Source organism: Nyctibius grandis, chromosome 27, assembly GCF_013368605.1.
Source record: "Nyctibius grandis isolate bNycGra1 chromosome 27, bNycGra1.pri, whole genome shotgun sequence".
Lineage (NCBI taxonomy): Eukaryota > Metazoa > Chordata > Aves > Nyctibiiformes > Nyctibiidae > Nyctibius > Nyctibius grandis.
The window spans coordinates 6,280,835-6,303,444 of record NC_090684.1 but is presented as its reverse complement, the minus strand read 5'-3'; the positions used below and the strand labels follow the sequence as shown (position 1 = coordinate 6,303,444).

Here is a 22,610-nt window from a genome sequence, read left to right as displayed (position 1 = left end):
CCTGGCCTGGCGGCGGGGCGGGCTCCCGGGGAGCGGCGCTCCCCTAGGCCTCAGCCCCTGCCGGCCCTCAGCGGCTTCGCGCTCACGGGCCAGGGGCTCCGGCCCCCGCTGAGGCGAACCGCGACCGGCTCTTCACCTCCGCGGCCACCGGGCTGAGGAGAGAGCGCTCCCGCGGGCCGCCCCGGTGGCCCCGGGCCCTCCCCGGGGTCCGGCCCCGACGCCCCCTCACAAAGGCGCGTGACGGGGCGGGGCGGCCCCCTCCCCCCGCGCAGGCCGGGGCGGACTCTTTTTCTCTCGCACTCTAGCTCCTTGCCCCCCCGCCCCCCTCCCGGCGGAGGCGCACGGCCCGTTCCATCGGCGCGCGGCGGCCCAGTGGCAGTTGGAGGATTGTTCGGGGCGACGGCGGCGGCGGAGCGGCGGAGCTGCGGCTCAACGGCCCCTGGCCAGGGCCATGGCCGAGTTCCTGCCCCCGCCCGAGTGCCCCGTCTTCGAGCCCAGCTGGGAGGAGTTCGCCGACCCTTTCTCCTTCATCCACAAGATCCGGCCCATCGCCGAGCAGACCGGCATCTGCAAGGTGCGGCCGCCGCCGGTGAGTGCCCGCATGGCGCCGCCGGGGAACGGCCTTTGTGTGGCGGGCCGGCCCGGCCCGGCCTGGCCCGCACCGGCGACCACCCGCCCCTTCCCTCCCCCTCACACCAGCGGCCGCTCCGCTCCCCTCGGGCGCGCAGGTGACCCCCGGGCAGATGGGGCCGCCCCCTCCGACGCTCCGAAGTTTCAACCCCCCGCCCGGGGCCGGGGCCGCGGGACTGGAGGGCGACCGTTTGCCCGCCCGTCCGCTCCCGTAAAGTCGCTCCCAAGTGCCGGAGTTGCCCGTCAGGAAAGTAGCCGGAGCGGCCGCCCGGTGGGAGCGGGGGGGGGGCGGCTGACCCGGCCCCGCCGCGCTCCCCGGGCTCGTCCTCCTTCCCTCCCTCCCTGCCCGCCCGTGCCCGCTGCTCGGCCCCAGAAAGTTGCAAGTTGGCCGGAGGAGCCCCGCGGCTGGAGCGGCTGCTGGGGGCGAGCGGTCCCCGTGCCGAGCCCCGGAGGAGGCAGCTGCCTGGGTGTTGCCCTCCATGTTGGCATTGTGGCGGTGGAGGGGCTGTGGGGAGCTCTCCTCGCCCGCCCCGGGCTCCCCGGCGGCCTCCCCCCGGCCCTGCGCCCGCTCCGGCTCACTTTTGGTCCATGTAACAGTTTCCTTAAGTTGAACAACACCAAACTCCGCAGCTGTGAGTTTGGCTGGTGTCTTTGCGAGCTGAATCCTAGACAGACATGGCCACCATTTTAGAATGCAATCCACGGTGGGAAGAGTAGTAAGCCTTCATCTTCATCATCATCATCTCGACCGATGGTGGAGTAAGCTCAAAACTGGGCTGTGAATTCAGATTTCCTTTTGTTGGTCGGCTCAGTTTACTGAGAAATACTGTGAAGATCTTAGAGCCATAGTTTGTGTGGTCATAATTATTAGTTTGTTTAAAGGGATAAACAGCGGCACTGGTGAGGAGAGGGGCTTCTTAGAGTAAAAATCTAATTAAGAAGTCTGTGTGAATCACCTTTGTTTTGGGTGAATTGCTCTTTCTCAAAGTGGAGGGTAGTGCAAGCCTGGGGTGGTGCAGCTGACTTGAGGTAGTTACTGTGATGGCAACAACTAGAATGCTAAACAGCAACTGGGAGCCTTAAATCTCATCCACCAAGAGGTGAAGCTGACAAAACACTTCTGCAGACTTAAGTTTTGTGAGTGAGGCTTGGAGTTCAAAGAAATAACATTCAGAAACACATGCTCCTCAGTTGCATGTTTTCGTCATTGCTGGGACTCCCGTTGATAACTGTCCTTTTCCTTCCAAATTAAAATAGAAGTAACTCGCTGCCTTCCTGCCTGAGATGATAGAAATGTTTGTAGCACATTGAATAATGTGAATCTCATCAGAGGAAGATGTGTCTGTTCTCTGGAGGAAGAGTCCTGGTTTGCAGTGGTACGAACGCACACAAGAACCGCTCTTGAATTTATATCTAGGTAGAATATGCCAGTGCTCTTTTCTGTGCAGTGTAGCCAAGTGCTGACATAGTTAAGGGTCTGCAATGGGTTTCGTTGTACAGTCACCATTGAACTTGTGTAATATTTTTGAGTAGAATAATCTTCTTGGGTTGTGTATTGTCAACAGTATTCAGCAACTGTGAGCAGAGCAGAATTTTTATGAAGGTTTTTTTCTTTGGTGATTTGTTTTTAAAAAATCTCTTCTGTGTTTCTTGGCTGCTTGTATAAAAAGCCAAACCCCTGTAATAAGGCTTCTCGTAAGCTATATTATCTGTTAGAGCCTCATGAATAGCTCTCCTAAGGAATGAATTACTTATTACAACTGCATTTTCAGCGTACTCTCATCCTCACTTAGCTAATATCTGTCTGTATTTATGACCATATGTTTCACCGAATTTATTTAGAAGTAGGATGAAAATAGTTGGAGCTGCTGAGGGCTGAACACCTAATAGTTGCGTGGGGCCTGGCTTTCGTGAGAGCCTGGCTACCATGGCCCTTATCTACCCTAGATAATTACTTGGATGACTTGTGCAAGTGCAGTTGTTCGTTTGCCAGCCGAGAGCATAGAGGGAGCCCTTCCAGACCTACCAGCAAAAGCCTTGAAGTTGACGTAGTTCCTGGCCTTGCTCCTGAAAACAGGAGACACAATGAATATTCAGTTATAGTTCTTTTCTGTGTAATCAAATGGTTTCTAATACTGTGAGCTACAAACTATACTGACCTTTTCACAAAATTATATATGTTCCAACCAAATGCATTGTTTAGCAGCGGCCGAGGTTTGAAATCTTCATGTATCTGAGTGAAGCTTTTGCCTGCGTTCTTAGTTGGGTTACGTGCTGGTAAGCAGGTAGGCAGCACCATGAACTGTCCGGATCTGTGCCGAAAAAGGAATTAAAAATTTCCTTGCTGGGCTTGCATTATTTTAGCTTAAACTCTGCCGGATAATTATCAGCAGATGAATTTGTGCTTTTGTGTCTGAACAGCAATATGGAATAGTGTTGTGTGAGACTGGTGGTGCCCAACTGTAGCTTAGCAGTTTGATCGTGAGCAAGTCCCTAACTCCTAAGCTAGCTTTGATGTTTCAGCACCAGACCATGAAGAGGAGAGCTCTGTGTTGTCTGAAGGACCAGGGTCATCTTTTTGTCTGGTACCTTTCTGCTAGCATTAGCTGGACACCAGGTAAGCTTGGAGAAAACCACATCTGTGGTGGCTTCTCTTGTGTGGCAGGTTTGGAGGACAGTGAACTTTTTTTGTGAGGGGGGTGTCATGGCATCTGATGTACTGTAGACATCTGGGTGGAAGATAGTGGATTCTAGGTGATTGTTGCATGTTCATGGGATGAAAGAACATTGAGGAATATAACAGGAGGTGCAATTGCTGCATAGCAGTTTTCAGTTGATCACTCAAAAGAAGCTTTCTTCTCCTCATTCCAGTTCAGTTTGTTCCAGTCATCACTGATGACTTGGTTTTACTCTTATTTGGGAGATTCTGGGATACTGCCACGACTGTCTTGTAGAGGGTGCAACAATAACCATATTCACTGACACTGTTCTGTATGACATGGGAAAGCAAAGCAAAGGCTTTTTGTCAGCGGTCTTGAGCGTAGACAGTCCCATTGGCAGCAAAGTGCTCAGATGAGATACGGGGTTTTACCAGCGGTGGTTGCTTCTGGTAGTTAACGTGCTACGTGAATTAGAGATGCTTTAATCTTTGCTCCTGAACTGAAGGTGAGGATCTAGATGCAGAAAAGTGGATGTTGCACAACTTGTTTGCGGTCCGTGGCATGCTGTGTTGTAGTTAGGATTTTCTTCTATGAGCTGGAAACATCCTTTATTATGATTTCTTTATTTAAATGGTAATCTGGAACAGTGGTCTGTTCCGAAACCTGGCATGTCAAGTGGTGGCCTTGCGTTCTGGAAGATTTTATGATAGCTCTGCAAAGTACTGGGGGCATTTAGGGGAATGAAACGAAGTACTGCTTGAGAATGGCATCATTGTTACTTGGAGTAGGTAGTTAATAGTAATTAATGAAAGCGAAGTCTAACAAATTTGAAGTCTAGCTTCAAGAATAAAAGGTAAAATGCAGAGCATGTGATACCGTTCCTGCTCCGCGCTGTTCTGGGGAATGGACTCTTCCTTCTGCTTCATTGTGTAGTTGCTTTGCTGCCATGAAGAAATAGCTAATAACAATTATTTAAGCCTTACTTACCATATTAATCAGTTTCAAAATATACCATATTGTACAATATACTAGAAACATTGTAATTTTTGCATGGCCGAACATGAAAATTGAGAAAATTCAGGCTAAATTTCATTGCTTTAAATAATGTGCATATGGAGAGGTGCAGTTAAGGCCTCCAAGTAACCTTAAGTCTGCTCTGATAAAACTAAGCATTTTAAGGCTAGAAAATCTGTATTAATATAGCTGAAATCTTGAAGGAATTGGCACTGGAGTTCTCTAAATTATTAACTCGCGTTTTTCAGTAAATCCTGGAATAGTGGGAAACCTTCAAGAGGACAGGAGGAATTAACTTCATTATGGGTTTAAATTCTCCATGGCTGCAGGAGTTGTTGACCGCGTCTCACTCCAGGGTAGAAGAATGTCTGATGCCTTCCTGAATGGGAACTGGAAAGGTGATACATGAAATGCGATGGTATGAAAACTGGCATTGTCAAATTAGTTTTATTGGTTTTTTTTTTATGAGACTGTGTTTGGTTAAGTCAGTTGGGTTGTCATGATCTGAGATCTATAAATCAATTGTGTTTCAGTATTCTAATTATAATAATTTTTATTGTGCAAAATTGCTATCATGCTGAAGAAATCACAAATTATTTCAACTACTGATGATAATTTATAATGAAGGATATATTTCTAATGGTCGTTCAGAACCTCAAGCCAAGGATATCTAATTTTCGTTAAAAGTCTAGAAGAACAAAAGAAATTATTCCATATAGATCGCAGGTTGACGGCTCATTGTTCTAGAGGGATCCCCATTGCCTAATAAACAATGAATGTTATGAAACAATAATCACTTAAGTAGGACTCAATGTGAGGTTTTACATTTAGGAACAAAGGAGCGTAGGTCAGTCTTAGGGGAGCGAGGATTATAGAAAAATAACTGTGGATCCTTGTGGAAACCAGGATAATGGTAGAAGGGATGCTTTGGCTAAGCTGGTGAATGCAGCTCCTGAGGTTCTCGGTGAAAAATAAGATTATTTTACCTGTGTGGTAGCATGAGAGCGTGGAAAATCCTGCATTCTGAATATTGCACTCGTTTGAGAATTTTAAAAAGATTTGACAACTAGAGAGGGTACGGAGAAGTGTCAAAGGTCTGTGCAAGAAAGAATGACTTTTGAAAAATTCAACCTTAACAGAGCCTGTGTGGGGAAACCTAAAGGCACCGGGCTTCCGAGAACCGAAGCCGCTGCTCCAGGGATGTGTTTTCAGGAGCAACGTTGATTTAAACAGTGTCTGTTCAGGCTGCTCATTCAGCTGCTTGCTTGATGTATTTTCATTTTTATGGAGAAAAAGAAAACACAAAGCAAACCAAAACCCCTTCATTAAACTAGGGACTAAACCAAGTCACTTTTGGAGCGACTTTGCTGAGGGTTCTGGCGATCTCCTGGTGCTGGAGTTGCAAAACACCACCACTAAAACAGGAATTAATGCAGAGAATTCTTACACTGTGCCCTTAACAGGGAGTTGATCGTGATGATCCCTCTGATTCGATAATATACAGAGGCTCAGTCAGTTGATTTTATCAAAAAGAAAAGAGATAACATGATTACAATATGTAAGTGAGCTTCAGGGGGAGAAAATCGTAGGTGCTGCGTCGTTTGGCAGTCGCTGGTTCCTGTTCAGCATAAGCCACGTTCGCTTGAATTAAATAACAGGGCATGCATTTTTAATGTGAAGGTGATCGGAATGAAGGGCGGGGGGAGTGGATTTGCCCCTTTCTGGCACTTTGGGATCAAGAATGGTTGGGTTTTTTGGGAAGAGATGTTTTAGTGCTGAGGTTCCTGTGCTGCTGAATTCTCATGAAAGAAAAAATAGATTAGTCACTGAAGCTCATTAGGAAATTTTTACTTTAAATGAAGAATTTGCTGTATTCAGTACAGGGGTCGCATGGTGAAATTAGGTAAATTCAGCATAGATGATGTACTGGTCTGCACTGATCTTTAATTATCAGGAAAATATGAAAAAGGAGCATTATTTTAGTCATGGCAGGTGCCCTGTGCAGCCCTGCTGAGCTCACCAGCCGTACGGTTTCTGCGCTTCAGAAACACCAAAACATTGGAGTATGCTTAAAGGATGATGAGAGTATCCTCTCCTTGACTCAGTCTCTTCTGGTGAGGGGTTTTAAGCACTCTGCTTAGCTCATTGGAAATTTAAGGTGAAACAATTCAGTCTGGAACGGGGCAATAGTAGCGGCAGGTTTGGGGGAGTTTTTGTAGTTTTTTGTTTGTTTCACTTGAGATAAAGAGTGTCAGGTAGCGAAAAGCTGAAATTAGAGTTTCAAACTAAACACAGCTCCCTTCCCCAGCATTGAAACTAAAGCTGCCCGTGAATTGAACTAATTTATGCCTGTGTATGGGTTAGGATGGGCTTTCTCTCAAGCCCAAATTGCTGGGTTATATCTGGGAACTGCTCGGGGGGGATATGCTCTGCCGGTGTTCGGGAGACCAGGTTGAAAGAACTTCTGGGATCGTACAACCTGCTGTGCTTATACGTGTCTGAGTAAATGCTCCTCACTGAAAGTAGGTGCTTTACAGGTGAAAATGAATCTGAGCAGCTTGAACGCGGAGCGTTGTCCATAGGCAGGGCAGCAGTCGGTCGCTGTTGCAGCGGCAGAAGCCGCAGGGGAGTCCCGGGGCAGAGGCAGAGCCCTGGTCCGCTGAGGCTCCGCAGCTGCTGATGGATGAAGCCAGCAGCGTTGTCCATAGCTGGTCTGCTTCAGCTCTGGGATGGCTGTTAAATTCAGATCTTTTCTTAATCTGAGTTACATTGGGATTAAAATCGAGGTTTGAAAGCTGCCGGTTACAGCTCCACAGAGGGCACAGGCTGTCTCCAAAGGGCTGTGATGGGAGAGCTGCAGAAACAGTCGTCTGTGCTGTCTGTGCCGCTCGCTGGGCATCCTCTGGGAGCGTACTGCAGGATCAGACCAAAGGTCCGTCTACAAAGTCCCGTGTCGTGAGTGAAGGTGGCAGTAGCTCGTGGGGCCTGGTGCCCTTGGACACCCGACAGCTGAGTCTGGCCCCGGTGCAGGTGGATGCTCTGCTTCAGGGTCTAGGTCAGCCTCTCTGAAGTCAATCAGGGATCTTGGATTCGCTGCCAGTGCACTGACCCCAGTGCCCCACGTGTCTCCAGCTGCTTGTGCAGTGCTGCTGGTACATGTTCTTGCCTGGTGCTGCCAGAGCCTCTGTATCCGTTCTTGCGTGCAGTCGCCTCCATGGAGAGAAGGCTGGTATCTCCTGTATGTAAACCCTGCTACTTCTTTCGTCTTGATATTCAAACCCTGCGTATAGTCTCCGTCCTCTACCTTTGGGTCCCAAGGAGCAGCCAGCCCTGACACTTGAGAATCATCTCCATTTTACCTGATCTTTTATTTCTCTCCAAGTTTGGAGCTGGCACAGAAACACTGGGATCTAGAGAGGTGATTCCCGTTGCGAGCTCATCTTTGGCTGTGGTTCTTGGATGGGAAGGATTTGTGGGTTTGTTTTCTCCTTTGCTAGGTCTGCACTGCATAACAGAGCCCAGTTTTGTCTCAAATGAGAAATACTCCACCAAGCTTATATTGTTGCAGTGTGTATTATATTATATACCGTGTGTAAGGTATGTTACTGCACTCAGGGTCACTTCTTAGCAAGGAGGAATTCAGGGTTTTGTTGGAAAAATCACCTGCACTCAAAATGACCAAGCAAGGACCATGTCACCACAAACTAGGTTAGCTGATGCTTGGAGTTCCCAACTAACGTCAGCCTTTTAACGGGGTCAGAGGGGGATTAGTTCCTGTTCAAAAGGAAGCTTTGTGGATGACCCACTGACACTGCTGGGGCGATAAATGGTGATGCACACCAGTTTTGCATAGATTCTGCCACCTGAGTTTCTTTTGAGTGTGGTTTTTTTTAATGTAGTCATAAATCCATGAGACGAAAAGGGACCTCCTGAGTCACCGAGTCTGCTCCCTCCCTCTCGGAGGCAGCAATCATGGAACACCTTTGCAAAGGCAAAGATCATAGATCTGGGAACAAAGAATATAGGTCACGCTCGTGGGGTGGGAATCCTGGGAAGCAGTGAATTGCTTTAGTTAACTGAATGAATATGTGTTCCTCTGGCAAGAATTGCTAAGATATTCTTTTGGATCTTACTATGAGATGCTGTCTAGCAAAATAATGAAAGTGGCGTCTTTTTTTTGTGTGTCTGACATTGGAGAGATTGCAACTAAAATGCTACTTGCAATTTTCAAAAGATGTTGAAAAAATAGGAGAGGTTTCAGAAGAAAAGCCTGAGGAAAGCCTTTATTTGCAGGACTGGAGATCAAGTCCTGTGAAGAGAAGCAAAAAGATATTTGTTTATTGAAAAATGTCTTGAAACATCGCTTCCAGGAGGCGTTCATGAATAATAGCTTCTTGGAGAGTAAGCAAACGAGATATTTGGTTAAAAATGAGATGGGGATAAGGGAGAAAAGAAAAGTTGAAGCTAACTAACTTGTAGAACAGCTTACCAGTGACAGTGGTAATTTCTTGTTCACTGACTTCAAGGGTGTGGGGGTGGTTAAATTTTAATTAGAGAGTGAGTTTGGATGCGGTGCAAGGTTTTACCAGCTGAAATTATATGAAGCCTGCCATCCCTGTAACAGCAAATCTGGAAGGAGGAATATAGAAATAGTTCTCCTGACCATGTGTAGTTTGCATTACTAGTGGAAATATTAATGTGATTCTTAGAGCATGCCTTCTGCACAGCCGGATTTGTCTACAAAGTTTATTAAAAAGTTTGAAGATGTCAGTCTCCTTTCTTGCATGGATTTGTCTTCAGGTTTATTCTGCTAGATCTGGTTAACGAATGCACGCTAACATAGGCAGATGATTTTGTGTGTCTCTATTCCAGGCTTCTAACAGTCCTGTATGGATAATAGAAAGCGACAAAGTCATTTCAGATGGAGAGTCCAGACAGTGTAAAAACTCCTGATTTTTTTAGGAAATTCAGATTTTCTTGCTTTTTGTGTTTCCTTAATCTTAGTGTTTAGTGTGCTTGTTGAAACTTAAATTGATCTTTTTAAACTTGTTTTTTTTTTAAAAAAAAAAAAGAAGTGTGTGGGGGGGAATCCAGGCCAGTTGCTTTTGAGGATCTTGCAAGTGCCCGCTGAATGGAAATGGCTAACCTCACAGATGTCCCAGCCACAAGCTGAAGAGAAGTGGGCCACAGAGTTGGTTTGTGTGTGCTCTTCTCTTCCACAGCAAAGCTCCTCATGCGCATCAGCAGCTTTGCAAATTGACCTTGCTACGACAAAGCTCCCTCGTGTGGTGCTTTGGCATTGCCAGGGTGCAGAAAGGCATTTCTTTCAAAACCTGTCTCTTAATTCTCTTTTTAATGAACATCGCATTTATCTTAGTAAGTTGTGCTTCAAAATGTGTGCAAGCTTTTTATTGAGAAAATAATGTATTTATTAAAGAGGAGTTGAAAGCATCTTGTTTAGGAATGAGGAACTTGCCATACGCTGGAATATGAGACGGTAAATATTATTCTCGTTGGTTGTATCAACTTTGAGTAGCTCAGATGCTCCAAAATGAACTGTTTGTGATTTTAAAATGAATCAGTGATAGTCAGGGTGGCCTGTTTACTACGTCTGCTGTAATTTCTCCAAATGGTGAATAGCTCCGTATCTGTAACTGTGACTAATGTCATATGAAACAGTTTGTGATAAATGGGATGGGCAGGAGGGTGTTTCTAAAGTCTTTTTATAATCTAATATGACCTATTATATAACACATCGCATGCGTTTCCCTCAACTCTACCTGCTTAAAAATGTCAAAAGCCAGAGTAAATCCGATGTTACCTCTCATTAAGCCAATGTACCATATCCCAACAGTTCTTGCAATGACTTTTGCATTGCTGAAAGTTAAACACTTTTAAAGCTGTTAAGTTTTTGTTTCTAGTTGATGGACCCATCTGCCTGATAGACTGAAAAGCCGTCTGCTGAAAGTCCTTTATTGAATAGATCAAGTTTCCAAAGCTTCTCTTTGTGAAACAGCTGACATACCATCAAAGTGTTCTGGTGTGTGTAGTGTTCGTTCAGTATCATTAAACTTAAACACAGCAAGGTGTAGAAAATAGCTGTTACGGAAGCTCGTGTTGTCTGGAGTCGTGTTACTTTTTCCAGTGAACTGGGTAACCAGTGCTTTGCTAGAGCAAGCGTCTTTGGCCAAAAAGGAAAGAATTTCCCAAAATTTACACCAGTCAGTAATAAATAGGAGATGAATGGAGCTAATCAGCTAATTCTGGAGTAGTATGTTTTGGTACACCGTGTTGTGAATGAGGCATTTCTGTAAGATAATGCACATAAACTTCTTCGTTTGCTTTCATAAGTGGAGGGGACGATCTTGCTTCTGTCCTGTCTGAACACAGGCTGCTTTCTCTCACTGGGTCCTAAGTCTGTATCTCTCCTGGGGACCCTTGCATCTTTATTTCTTTAAGATTGAGCATTAGCTGGAACCTGTAGGAGCAGGTAGGAACCCTGTTCCTCCTGCTGTGCCCCTGTGGCACACAGGCTTTCCTCTGGGCTTCTCCCCAGAGCAGCAGACTGTGCCGGGGGACATGTGCCCCAAGCAGAAGAGCCTCCTGCACTGTCCCCATCCCTTCTTTGGCTCTGCTCATGGTCTGCCAGTACTTTATCTGCAAGCGACAGCCCCGAAGCACAACGTCAGGTTCAGTGACAGTGTCAGAGGTAGTGTCATTGCCTGTGTGAGCTGAACTCTTGCTCCTGTTCTTTTTATTCCTGTTTCTTGTCCTCTGCAGATCCTCATTACAGGATCTTGTTTTAGGGTAATTCATGGCCCACCTGGCGACAGCCTTGGCTTATTGCTTAGCTAAGCAGTCAGTCAGCACATGCCTCTTTGTTTTAATTTACTCTCTCAGCCTAAGCAAAGCACTTAGGAGCTTACAGTTCTCCCTTTGGCAATGTCCCCAGCATGTCCCAAGGGTATTGTGTGTCATTACCACTGTGTGTCCTGTCCTGCTTTGGTTGCCTGTCTTCTGTCTCTCTTCATGCACAGAGCAAACTCCAGACTTGAGACTAACGATGTAACCAGTTGGTTCAGCTTGAAAGTCAGATTTGTCGTGTTGAAGTACGACATTTCAAATCTCGCCCAAAATGTTCCCAGTCATGTTCATCGTCTTAGAGTTTGAGGGCACGAATCATTCATCAGACATCAGAACATTACAAAAGAATTTACATTCTCCATCGAACTTGCTGTTTTCTCCATCAAACTTGCTATTTTCATTGCATTTGGTGTCCTGGCAAACAAAAATGTAGGGTTAATTTTATGTAGTTGTTTAAGAACATCATGCTATTGGACACCAGTCTTGGTCCTGTGGATAAAAGAACAAAAATGATTGAGAAGCGTGTTCCACTGGTTGAGGATTGACCATCCTCTTGATAATTTGTCATCTTGATCCTCCTATTGTCGTCTAACTTCCAGTTCAAATTCTAATGTCAACCTTGCCAAGTTTTGATGTGCTGAAACTGCCTTGTAGGATCAGAAAACTTTAGAGGTCTGGATTAGTCCACGTATGTCTGATAAAATGCAGAGATTGGTGTCCCTCTTTGCTCTTCTGATGTCCACGCTCTCGGTGACTCTTGCATCCTTTCTCTCTAGTTGTGAAAAATCCCTGATTCTGCTGTGGGTTTGCTCTAGTGACAGGATGGGGTTGTCCCAGTATAGAATTGTTCCTGGGTGTCTGTACATAAGATAATTGCTCTGCAGATCCTTTATGGTTGTTTTTGACACTAATTTTCACATTAATTATGCCTGCTAAAATAACAAATATTCTGCTTATGGTGCTGGTCTTGCTTCCATTGCCTTAGTCCACAGATGTTGAGTGCATGTTCTTTTTCCTGGTAGAAAGCTCTCGTCTTACTCCACTATCAGTAGCTCTCATGTGCGTTATCTTCGTTCTGTAATTAGCGATAATAAGATAGCTTTATGTGTAATAAATTGCTGTCAAGTTTAAATCAAATCTAATTTGGTTTAGTGAAGCTGTGTACTGCCAAACCAACTGCATGTGATAGATGTCAGATCTCAAAGAGAAAATTGTTTTATAGTTGTATTATAAATAACACTACCAGTTGCAGGTATTTTGTCAAAGTAATAATAATCTTTTTTTAATTGTCAATATTCCAGCTGTTGCTGAATGTTTGCAGACAAGGAATTAAGAAAAGAAGCTTTTATTTCTGTTTTTTAGTGCAGCTGCTGTTTGTTTCGAAGACCAGCGTTTATGAGCACTAACTGCTGCATTTGTCCTTCATGAGATTTAAAGTCTCTGTTACCAAATGTTAGTCTTCCCGATCGAGGCAGGCGTTGCAGTTTGCATCATGGTTTATGAAACTTCACTTTGTTCTGTGTTTTGCTTGCTAACAGTACTGAACTTGTTAAGATAAGTGACGCCCTATCTCAGAGCTGTAACTGAGTTTCTCTTACTCCTGTTTAAAGCACAGGGTGGGTTTGACTTGCACGGTGGCAGCTCTTCCCAGAGGGTTCTCCTCTCGCTGTCTGGCAGACAAGACCCTCGGCCGTTGTACGGTTCCTGTTTGGTGATGGTTGGTGTGAGACCGGGGCAAATGGCCTGTGCAGCACCTTTAGCTACCCAGCATGGGTAGGGAGACGATGGACTGACTTGGTGTGCAGCTGAAGGCTTATCTTTGAGGACAGGTCCTTAGTTCCAAAACGTAATTTATTTTATGGTTTCATTATCTATTATAAAGGCCCAATGAAATACTTCAAGGGATAGACAATGAAGCTCACCCGGCGTATCTCATCCTTCCAGCTTTCCAGGCTTGTTCAACGTGACGTAATTTGCAAACAGAAGTAGGCCTCACCACAGCTGGAAGGGCAGTGGGGTGCGATGGCTGGTGGGTTGGGATGCAGCCCTTGCCTCTGGGCTGGGATCCTGCCCTGCGCCGGAGGGGCACGTGCTGTACAGATTAGTGCTGAGGAGGGTTTGGAAACCACGGAGACCTCTTCCATGCCTACCTGGCTTTTGACTGGCATATAGAGAAGTTTCCTTCATTTCCCTGGTCTTCTGATGAAGCTCTTCTGTTTTTCCAGGACTGGCAGCCTCCATTTGCTTGCGATGTTGATAAGCTTCACTTCACACCAAGGATCCAGAGGCTCAATGAACTAGAGGTAAACTGTAAAGCTGAACGTTGCTTCTGCTCCAAAATGTTTTAATATTTTTTTGAGAGGTGATGTTTTCCAGTGCATTGACCATAAGCTGTGTTTGACTTGAGCTCACAGTACTCAGGACCTCTGAACATCAGTTTTTAATTAGCACAGAAATTCATCTGTTTCAGAATCTAGTTAAAAACATACAGAGCATAAAAAATAAAGTTAATGCTCTTTAAAGGAATGTAATTCAGGCCTTTTCCACACAGAGGTGCTTATAAGTGGTTAAACTCAAATTCTCAAGTGCCATAGATTCACGCCTGCATTTTGCACATATACAGCATCTTTTAAAAGAAGAGATGAAACATTTACAGAGTGCTTTAAAAATAACGAGCCATTTAGAAGAAACAATTACAAAATCTGGATGCAGTTGGTGGAAATTTGCTATTCGCAAGCACTTTCATTCACTGCTTTCATGAATTCAGACTGGAAGAAGGGAGTAACAAGGAGTCCTGGTACGAATTGGAATGACGGTGACTCTTTGCCTGCCTGATTTTTCTCGGGGTGCTTGCTTCCTAAAGTCCTGCTGTGGTTACGTGAAGTGCCAGGGTAAGGGCTCGAACGCCGACTTGGGATACTGAGAGAGATTTGTGTGCACACAAGCTGGTTCAGAGCTCTGTGGAGTTTAACAACAAGCTAGTCAGTGTAGACGTGGCCATTTTTTACCTTAAGAGTAGAAAATGTGATGAAAATAAAATGTGTCAAAATTTAAGTCTAAGCTACTACTCTTTAACATAGCAACAGAACTGCTGTGCAAACAGACTAGTTGGCTTTCCCTGCCCTGACCGATTTGTATTCATAAAAATGAAACAAATGTAGTTGGGAGTGAAAAGGGACAACAGAAAAACCCTTCTTTAATTTTTTTTTCATAAGCCATAAATATTGGTTTATTTTGGGTTTATTACAAATAAACCATATTAATAAACTGTTACATTTATTAATGTAATAAATCCTAGCAATGCAGCTAGTTTAGGTAGTTTTTAGCAGTAATAATTCATTGCTTGTCTGTCCTCAGAAAGTGCTTTTCTAAACGCAGTAAAAGTTAACAAAAAATGACTTCAAGAAAGACCTGTCGTGTCTGTGTGGAATTTTTTTTTCCTGCGTGTGATGAGAGGGGAAAAATGTGAAATTATGCTTGTAGAGGGAAAGGCCAGGCAGGCAACCGACGCTGCAACGCTGTAAACCCTGGGATACAAAAGCTTAGTATGCAATTAGTATGCACTTCATTTTTTTTGTTTGTTTTTTTTTTCAGGCCCAAACTCGTGTAAAGCTGAATTTTCTGGACCAGATTGCAAAGTTTTGGGAACTTCAAGGATGTACACTGAAAATTCCACATGTGGAGAGGAAGATCTTGGATTTATTTCAGCTTAATAGAGTAAGACTGGTACAAGGGAGAAACTTGTCCTAAAAAGACGTTGTGTTATCTCAGTTTCTGGGATGGTATCACAGTTGTTCAGGGGAGATTTTGGGGTATATCTAAGCTGAAAAAAGTATTACATTGTTTAACCTAACATAGCTAATGTGACAAAACAGTAAGAAATATATCATGGGAGTTCTCATGTGCGCTAGGAGATCACATTAAATTTCCAGCTCTTCTTGACAGTTGAACTTGGATACAAACTGGTCAAGAATAAATTTAGGCTTAACTGGAGAAAGCTTCTGAACAGTGACAGCAGTGAGAAGAACATTCTTCCATTAGAAATATGGAAGGAAAAAGTCCAATTACTTTTAGGTTGAAGCTTGTTAAACTTCTGGATAAGTTCATGTGTTCTAATAGTAAGGGATGGGATTCACTGACCCCAAGGATATGTTCTCTCAGTTTTGTTTAGGGTAGTTTTTATTTGGTTGCTTTTGAGCCTATTTCATAGTACTTGTTCCAGTGAGAAGAATGGGTTGTACTGAGCTAGAAAGTCGTGTTGGAATACAAAGTGGAGGCGTGACAAATTGCAGCCAGACAAATTCTCAAAAGTAGACTGAATTACTGTTTGGTCATCTAATACAGTGCTGACTTGTTTGTAAAGTAATTCAACAAGTTTACAATTCCTGAATAAGTTGCATGTTCCAGTTACAGCTTTTAAACAACTTTCATGTTTTGTGGGGTTTTTTTAAATCTATACATTTCTGGTTTAAAGTAGCAATTGTGGTGTTGTCTTGCCTTTTAAACCAGCAGTGCTTTCCTTAAACGTTGATAATTTTAGTATAAAATATATGACCACTTTGTTTTCGCTTTTTAGCTAGTTGCAGAGGAAGGAGGATTTGATGTCATTTGCAAGGAAAGAAAATGGACCAAAATAGCCACTAGGATGGGATTTGCTCCTGGCAAAGCCGTGGGTTCGCACATCCGTGCGCATTACGAGCGCATTCTCTATCCTTACAACTTATTCCAGTCTGGAGCGAGCCTATTGGTAAGCTATATTGAAGCTAACTGAAGTCCAGTTAATTTAGCAGCCAATCTCTTCCTTTTTTTTTATTTTTTAATTGATAGAACATTTCCAAAGACTGCATTTTATGCTTTATGGCATGCAGGTGACAAGATGCAGTCTGTGGTGTTGATGCAAGCAATTCAGAAAGCCATAGGCAAACTTTTAATCAAAAGTAAAGTTTTTAGAATTACTCTTCAAGGTAACCTCTTACTGACTGCTTTGAATACTACCATTTTGTGTTTGCTCTCTACAGAGGCCTCATGATAACGGACTTTCAGACTTATAACAATTTCTTTAATGCTGTTTTGTCAAATGCAAAATACTACTATATTCACAGACCATCATAGTTCCATCTCTCTGATAAAGCAATGGGTCTGTATCACTTGGACATAGAGTGACTGAGGAACTATATCAAACCGTGGCAGTTTTGTGGCGCTAACTCATCTCGCTTTCACTAAGGGTGCCCAAGTTCAAGAATGCTTCATGGATATTGCAGTGTAGTTAATGGCATGGCTTGTGGCTGTTTTCAAGCTTAAATCTTCATCCTTCCTGCTTAGATTTGGCCATTAAAACAAAATTCAGGGTTGGTTGAGGGTGGAAGCAATGTAATATCTAATGAAGAATAGGGCTTTTCTCTTAAAACAGTAGTCATTTATTTGAAAAACCAAACTAGGTTGCAGTTGCCAACATCCATTTTCATTTATTGGAAACACTCTTACCATGACGATCTTTCAAAGCAAGAAGTGTTGACCTTTTTTAAGCAATAAAAGCCCTAATCCTGTTACAAGCATGTCTCTGTCTACAGAAATCAACACTAGCCTTTTACATAGAGCTACCAAAATGAGGGAGGGATTTGATGTTAAGTCGAGAAAGGTTGGAATTGAAGGCTTTTTATTTAGCTAGTGATGATCACTTTTGAGTGAAGAACAGCTAGGTTCTGCAGACCCTTCAGAAAAAAAAATTTAACTTGTGTAGGTTTGAGTGTTTTGCAGACAGAGGATAAGAACTCAATATAGTTAAATATAAAAATCTTTGTGCTAGGGAAACTGCTGTATCAAAAATATGTTGCCTTGCCTCAAACACATTCATGTTAAACAATGGAAAGTATCACCATTTTCTGAAGGCATTTCATTGAAAACTTTGCATTTTTATTAGGTCTGGAAACTGTGAATTCCATTTTTTTTTTTTGAAGCTGGTGCTTTGTGACACTTTGCTTTCATGTTTTTGAGGTGCAATTGCACAGGGAAAGATCTAATTAAATTTGTGAAATAGTTAGCATGGTACCACACTTCCTTGGAAATGTAGGTTCCCCATGTGAGTGTCTATTACACAGCTGATGTTTACATTCGTGGTTTTCTCAGTAGTGGACCCTTTTAGAAGAGAAAAAACCTTCTCAGATCAGGTCGTGCTTTTTTTCAATGTAACTTCCAAAGCTCTCTCTTGCAATGGGCACCTGACTTTTGTACCAAACTGATGTGTTTAGTGGATGCAGTTCTGGAAAAGCTTTGTAGGTTAACTTCATTTTTTTAACTCCTCCCCCCAAAAGCTGTTAAAATATTCCCCTCCCATATGTGGCAGAGACTTATATCTTCAATGAACTGAGAGAATCCACAGAAATATATTGGGATTAGCTCACTTTTCTCTCTAAGATTTAACTTTTTTTTTTTTCTTCCTGACAATGTTGTCTTCCAACTGAGTTTGTTTTGCAATATGTTTTTTGAGGAAGAATCTCAGATGAGATTCTTTTTGGCTTTCTTCCACGTGTTCTCAGTAAGTGGTGCTTTCCCAGATGCTTCTTGTGTAGGTGCCCGTTTTATTGTATGCCTATTCAGTGCTGTACTGGGAATCTAAGCATCTGTGATTTTTGTTTTTGGAGACGATGTAGCTATTTGATTTGACAGCTGTCAGTTTGAGATGTGTGGTTCCTTCTTGCGGTATTTCAACAAGCCTTTTGAGAAAAACTCTTCGTGCAGCCAGGATGATCATCCATAAAAGATTAGTGCTGGCATTTGCTGATCTTTTGAATTTTTTTTACTTGGTAGTACTTGCAATATTAATGACACTTTTCTGCAAAAGCCAAAACTATGGAATGATGTAGTTTCCACTGATGACTGTGCCATAACTTAAATCTCATCCAGATCTCTGTGTAGCATTAATTGTTTATGTGTGGCTTAAATATATGTTAAACTGGCTTCAAGTGTTATTTCGACAAATATCCCAGCTGGAGATATTTCTATATACGTACTAAAATAGTGAAACTATCTGGAGCTGTTCAGAGGTGAAAAAATAGCACATTTTTATTAAAGCTCTTGTTCAGTCAAACGACAAAAATTTCTTAAATCAGCCAGTTTCTAATACGCAAAGCAGCTCTTCGCAGGGTTTTATTTATTTTATTCTTATCTTGAAACATTGGACTAGACAGCTCTTGGGTGTTTGGCTCCGGAGGAGTTGCAGTAGACCTGTTGCTGTACTGGTTCTTATTATCTGTGCCTCGTTTATGTTCTTAGCCATAGTAACCGTGAGTATGATACTACAGAATCACACTATATGCCCAGAGGGATAAATGTTTCTCTACACGAATTGTGTCCAGAATCTTCTGTCAGTACATCTTCTGTGATGCATTGCCCAGATGTTTGCATGATTTAAAATGCAGCTACAGATGAGGGGGCTAGAGATGGTCTTGTGGTGGTCTGTTCTTCAGTAACTACGACTGGTTCAATCATTCCAGGTCTCATCTCTTTTCCAAACTAAGACTTTGTCCTGAGCAGGATTCCTGTGTCCAAAGATTTATATGTGTATGCCTCTAATAAAGATGTTTCTGTGTGCGATAGTTCTCTAGGACCCTTTACTGTTACTGGAGAAAAATAAGCACCTCTGGAGTCTGGAGGTTCTTATCCTCAAGTGGATGCATAGCGGGGGTAGACCAGTTGTATTCTGCAAGTACAGGGAGCCTGGGTGACTAGCTTATGTGTAAATTACTACTTAATAAACATGTAAACCTGCAGGAGATGAGTTGCATCCCTGTTGTTTTTTTTTTTTCCATCTTTTGACATCCTGGAGGCCTTGTGAACATTCCTGCTGTGTCCTTCAACTGCCTGCCAAAGGAGCTACTCCTTCATGGTTCCAGCTGGTGGGTTTTTAACTTACTATCTACCACCATTTGGAGTTCAAGGATTATGTGTGCAACCATCTTCTCAGAATATAATGAGATTGTGATCACAGGCTAGATCACAGTATGTAGGATGAGCTTATGGTAAATTATTGGTAGAAACTTAACCTTAGCAAAAAGGCTCTGCTGGTTGGGAGAGGAAAGGACTGAAGAAATGGCAGTTAGTGTCCTTGGTTAAAGACGCGTGCTTGCAGTTGATCAGGCCAGTCTAGGAGGAGTAAAGTAGGTTCAGAGGAATTCCTGTGCATAAGAGAGGACTTCTAGGTACAGTTGAAAATGTTAGTTAACAGCCATTTCATACTGCTGCTTTGCCTTTGGGTTACTGAGGCACTGGGAAATGTTTCTGCTTAAATAGTTGTTGAAACCTCAATATTTGGGAAATGTCTTCTGGGCTTTTTACAGTGAACAGTGCTGCTTTTTTTTTTTTTTTACTTGTACACTCTACTGAAGTGAGGCGAGTTGTGCTATTTATTATTTCTTTTTCAAGGTTTCATTAGGATAAGCTTTTGTTTAGGAAAAACTGTTTGCTTTCTAGATATTTGCTTTCAAGGATCATATGTCCTCTGTTACCAAAAGGAGTAGAAACTGGTTTGTTTGGGTTTTTTTAAAAAGATTTGGGTTTCACATGAGGACACAATTCAAGGAACTAGAATTTATAGAAGTCACTAAATTTGGCAGTGTTCTATGTAGCATTAATCTCATTTGCTTTTCTGTTCTCTCATTTTCATATTTTTCCTTCTCACTTGCCTTTTCTGCGTGTCCATTTTCTGTCCTGAGAAATTGTTATTTTTGACTTTCTCCCACTGATGTTAATGTAAAATAATTCACATCTTCTCTCAGTGTGAGCTTTAAGGGAGCGTGGTCTTGTGAAGAGCTAGCTGCAGTGCTCTGTGGCCTCCAAGTACCTTTGAGCCACAGCCAGGACTTACTGCTCGTGTGCATAACCTGCAAAGTTGGGTGGTTTTGTGTATTTAATGTTGAAATTAAGTCAGACATTTGCTTTCAAAGAATAAGTCTAGAGTTTACAGAGTCTAAGATTGAAGGCAGTCCTAAATACAACAGAAATTCTGGAGGTTTCATTGAGCAGTGTTGTGGACTGTCTGTGGGTAGTAGTTATGATATCCTGCTACCCTTGGCTGATTTCTTTTTTGTTAAATAGATATTTCTTCCAGCATGGACTTGTCTTCTACAATACCACTTCTTCCTCGTTTTCTGCCCCCCCTTCTATAATTTGTTTCTGAAAGTCTGATCTCTCTGCTGTTTGCAGAGCATCAGTCCTGCTCCTGCTGCAGTGGTTCTCTTGCAATTCCTCTCCTGTTTCTCTCTTGCTGAGAAAATGCTTGTGATGGGAACAGATTAACAGAACGGGGGAGATGTGGATCCAGCAGTTTGTGTGAAATACTTTCTGACAACATAAGACTTTTTCTTTAGGGTTTGTTGTTTACTCATTAAAAACTGTTACATTTTGTCTGCTGTTACTGAATGTTGTGTGTGGCTTGACAAACTTGGAATTGTCATTAATTATTACTTTTCTTGCCAAATGTGTGCACAGTTTTCAGCAATTAAATGTGTTCATTCAGCAACTTGAAAGAACTCAAACTGTTCTTGCATCATCTTCTTCCCTTCTATCCTTAATTTATGCAGCAGAGTTGTCCTCTTCAAAACCTACAAAGAACCAAGCTTCTGCAGTATTCTTCAGACAAAATTGTATTTCTGTTAAGACAGGGATGTGTGATAGGCTGTAATTTACTTTTATATTGCTCTGTATGTTGGCATTACAGTAATGCAACCTGAGGACACTGCAGCAGTTTCCAATATGCTGTTGATACAGTCTCCAAAAGCACCATCTACTAGAAGAATTGGTATTAGTATTCCCAATGGTAGAAGTGTTCGGTGCTCATAACTTTTAAAGGATAACTTCAGCTTTATTTAAGATCCTTTATTATGTTTTTTGCATTCAGTAAAAGGGCAAGAAAAAGTGATTTTGTGACTTGTTCAAATAGGTAATGTTACAATTGTCGTAAATACTGTTTTTATTAACTCAGCACAGTAATTATTAAAGCCCTGTCTACATTCTTTCTCATTAGCCAGGAAATTATTCTACACAAAGCGTGTATTAGAAGTGGAGGCAGAAATTAAGTAATCAAATTGTCTCTTTAGTGCTTGCAGAAACCAGATCTCACCAGTGACACAAAGGACAAGGAATATAAGCCCCATGATATTCCACAGAGACAGTCTGTTCCGCCGTCTGAAACTTGTCCACCTGCTCGTCGAGCAAAACGCCTGAGAGCAGAGGTGAGATAAAGTGTCTTTATACGGGCAAATGCTCTGTGGTGACCGAGCTCAAAACCTAACGCAGTGATAGTTTGCCTAGGCACATGGCACAGCAGTTAAGTTGCAGGACAAATGTTATTTCGATCAGATTGCTAAATGTAAACAGCTGTTTAACTTTTTCTTTGTCATTATTAAACATACCTAAATATTTATAAATGCATAAATTACAAATAATATGGTAAGGATTGTGTGATACTTTAAACAGTGTGTTGCTGAGGTTTGGAGTTCTGACATGCTCTTCTACTGAAGCTGTTCCACTTACACATTAACTATGAGTGTGTATGCTATAATAATGTTTTTAGCACAATTATAAATAATATGGAGCTCACAGATTAAAATACAGGTGACAAATTCTAGAAATGAAGCTTGCCTCTTGCAGCTTTGATCCCTGTCGTTTCCTCAGAGGACAGCCAGTGAACAGGAGTTATTCTTTAAATGTGTTGGGAGGTTTCTGTCAATCTTTCATGAGTTGAAGCCAGATGCTAGAGCAGAGAAAGTTTGTTGGTTTTTTTTTTTAAACAACATTAGTATTGTTGTATTTAATTTTTTACTCCGAGTTCTATCAATTTGTGATACTTTCGCCATGCAATATAAGGAAAAAATTGCATAAAATTAAGTCAATATGGTTTTGTACAGTCAAACAGGATGAATCTTATGTATTCTTAAGAAATAATATTTATTTGGATAAGCGTAAAATTTATTAATTGTATCTGCATAGAGTTCTCCTGTGAAGACATATTGTAGGAGATCATGATGTGTCTCCTTCATTGCTGCAAAACGGTAGTATTGCAACTTCGGTCTTTCCAGACTGATGTTTCTGCCTTCAGAGAGTTTACTATTTCTTTTGTTTGAGCAGATGAAGAGTAGGGGAGGCTTATTCCCAGGAGACGGTCTTACTAGTGGTGACATCATGAGTTAGGAAGGTCATGAGTGACTCTGTTTATAATCCAGATTTCTATTTAAGTTTGTTTCAGACTCTCTATTAACTCCCATTGTTCTCGTCTTGGTCTTTATTACTACCAAGTAGTACAGCTTAGTTGTTGCAAATTCTGCCTATAATTTTTCTTGGGTAATAATCTACAATTAAGGTTTTATAAAGCTTTTCCACTCAAATACCCGCTCACAAGTAGATCTATAATTCTGAGAAGACCTCAGTAGTTCGATCTGAAACTTT

General features: G+C 42.5%; 1 protein-coding gene across 1 annotated transcript in view; it reads left to right on the top strand.

The window, feature by feature from the left end:
* The first annotated feature begins 380 nt into the window (after positions 1 to 380).
* Positions 381 to 22,610, top strand: part of KDM5B (lysine demethylase 5B) — a 57,818-nt gene continuing 35,588 nt past the window's right edge. Inside the window, exons 1-5 of the mRNA XM_068419332.1 lie at positions 381 to 589; positions 13,394 to 13,471; positions 14,763 to 14,885; positions 15,745 to 15,915; positions 21,263 to 21,397. Of these exons, the coding sequence (XP_068275433.1) occupies positions 452 to 589; positions 13,394 to 13,471; positions 14,763 to 14,885; positions 15,745 to 15,915; positions 21,263 to 21,397 (645 nt within the window). The 5' untranslated portion in view covers positions 381 to 451. The remainder of the gene's footprint in view (positions 590 to 13,393; positions 13,472 to 14,762; positions 14,886 to 15,744; positions 15,916 to 21,262; positions 21,398 to 22,610) is intronic.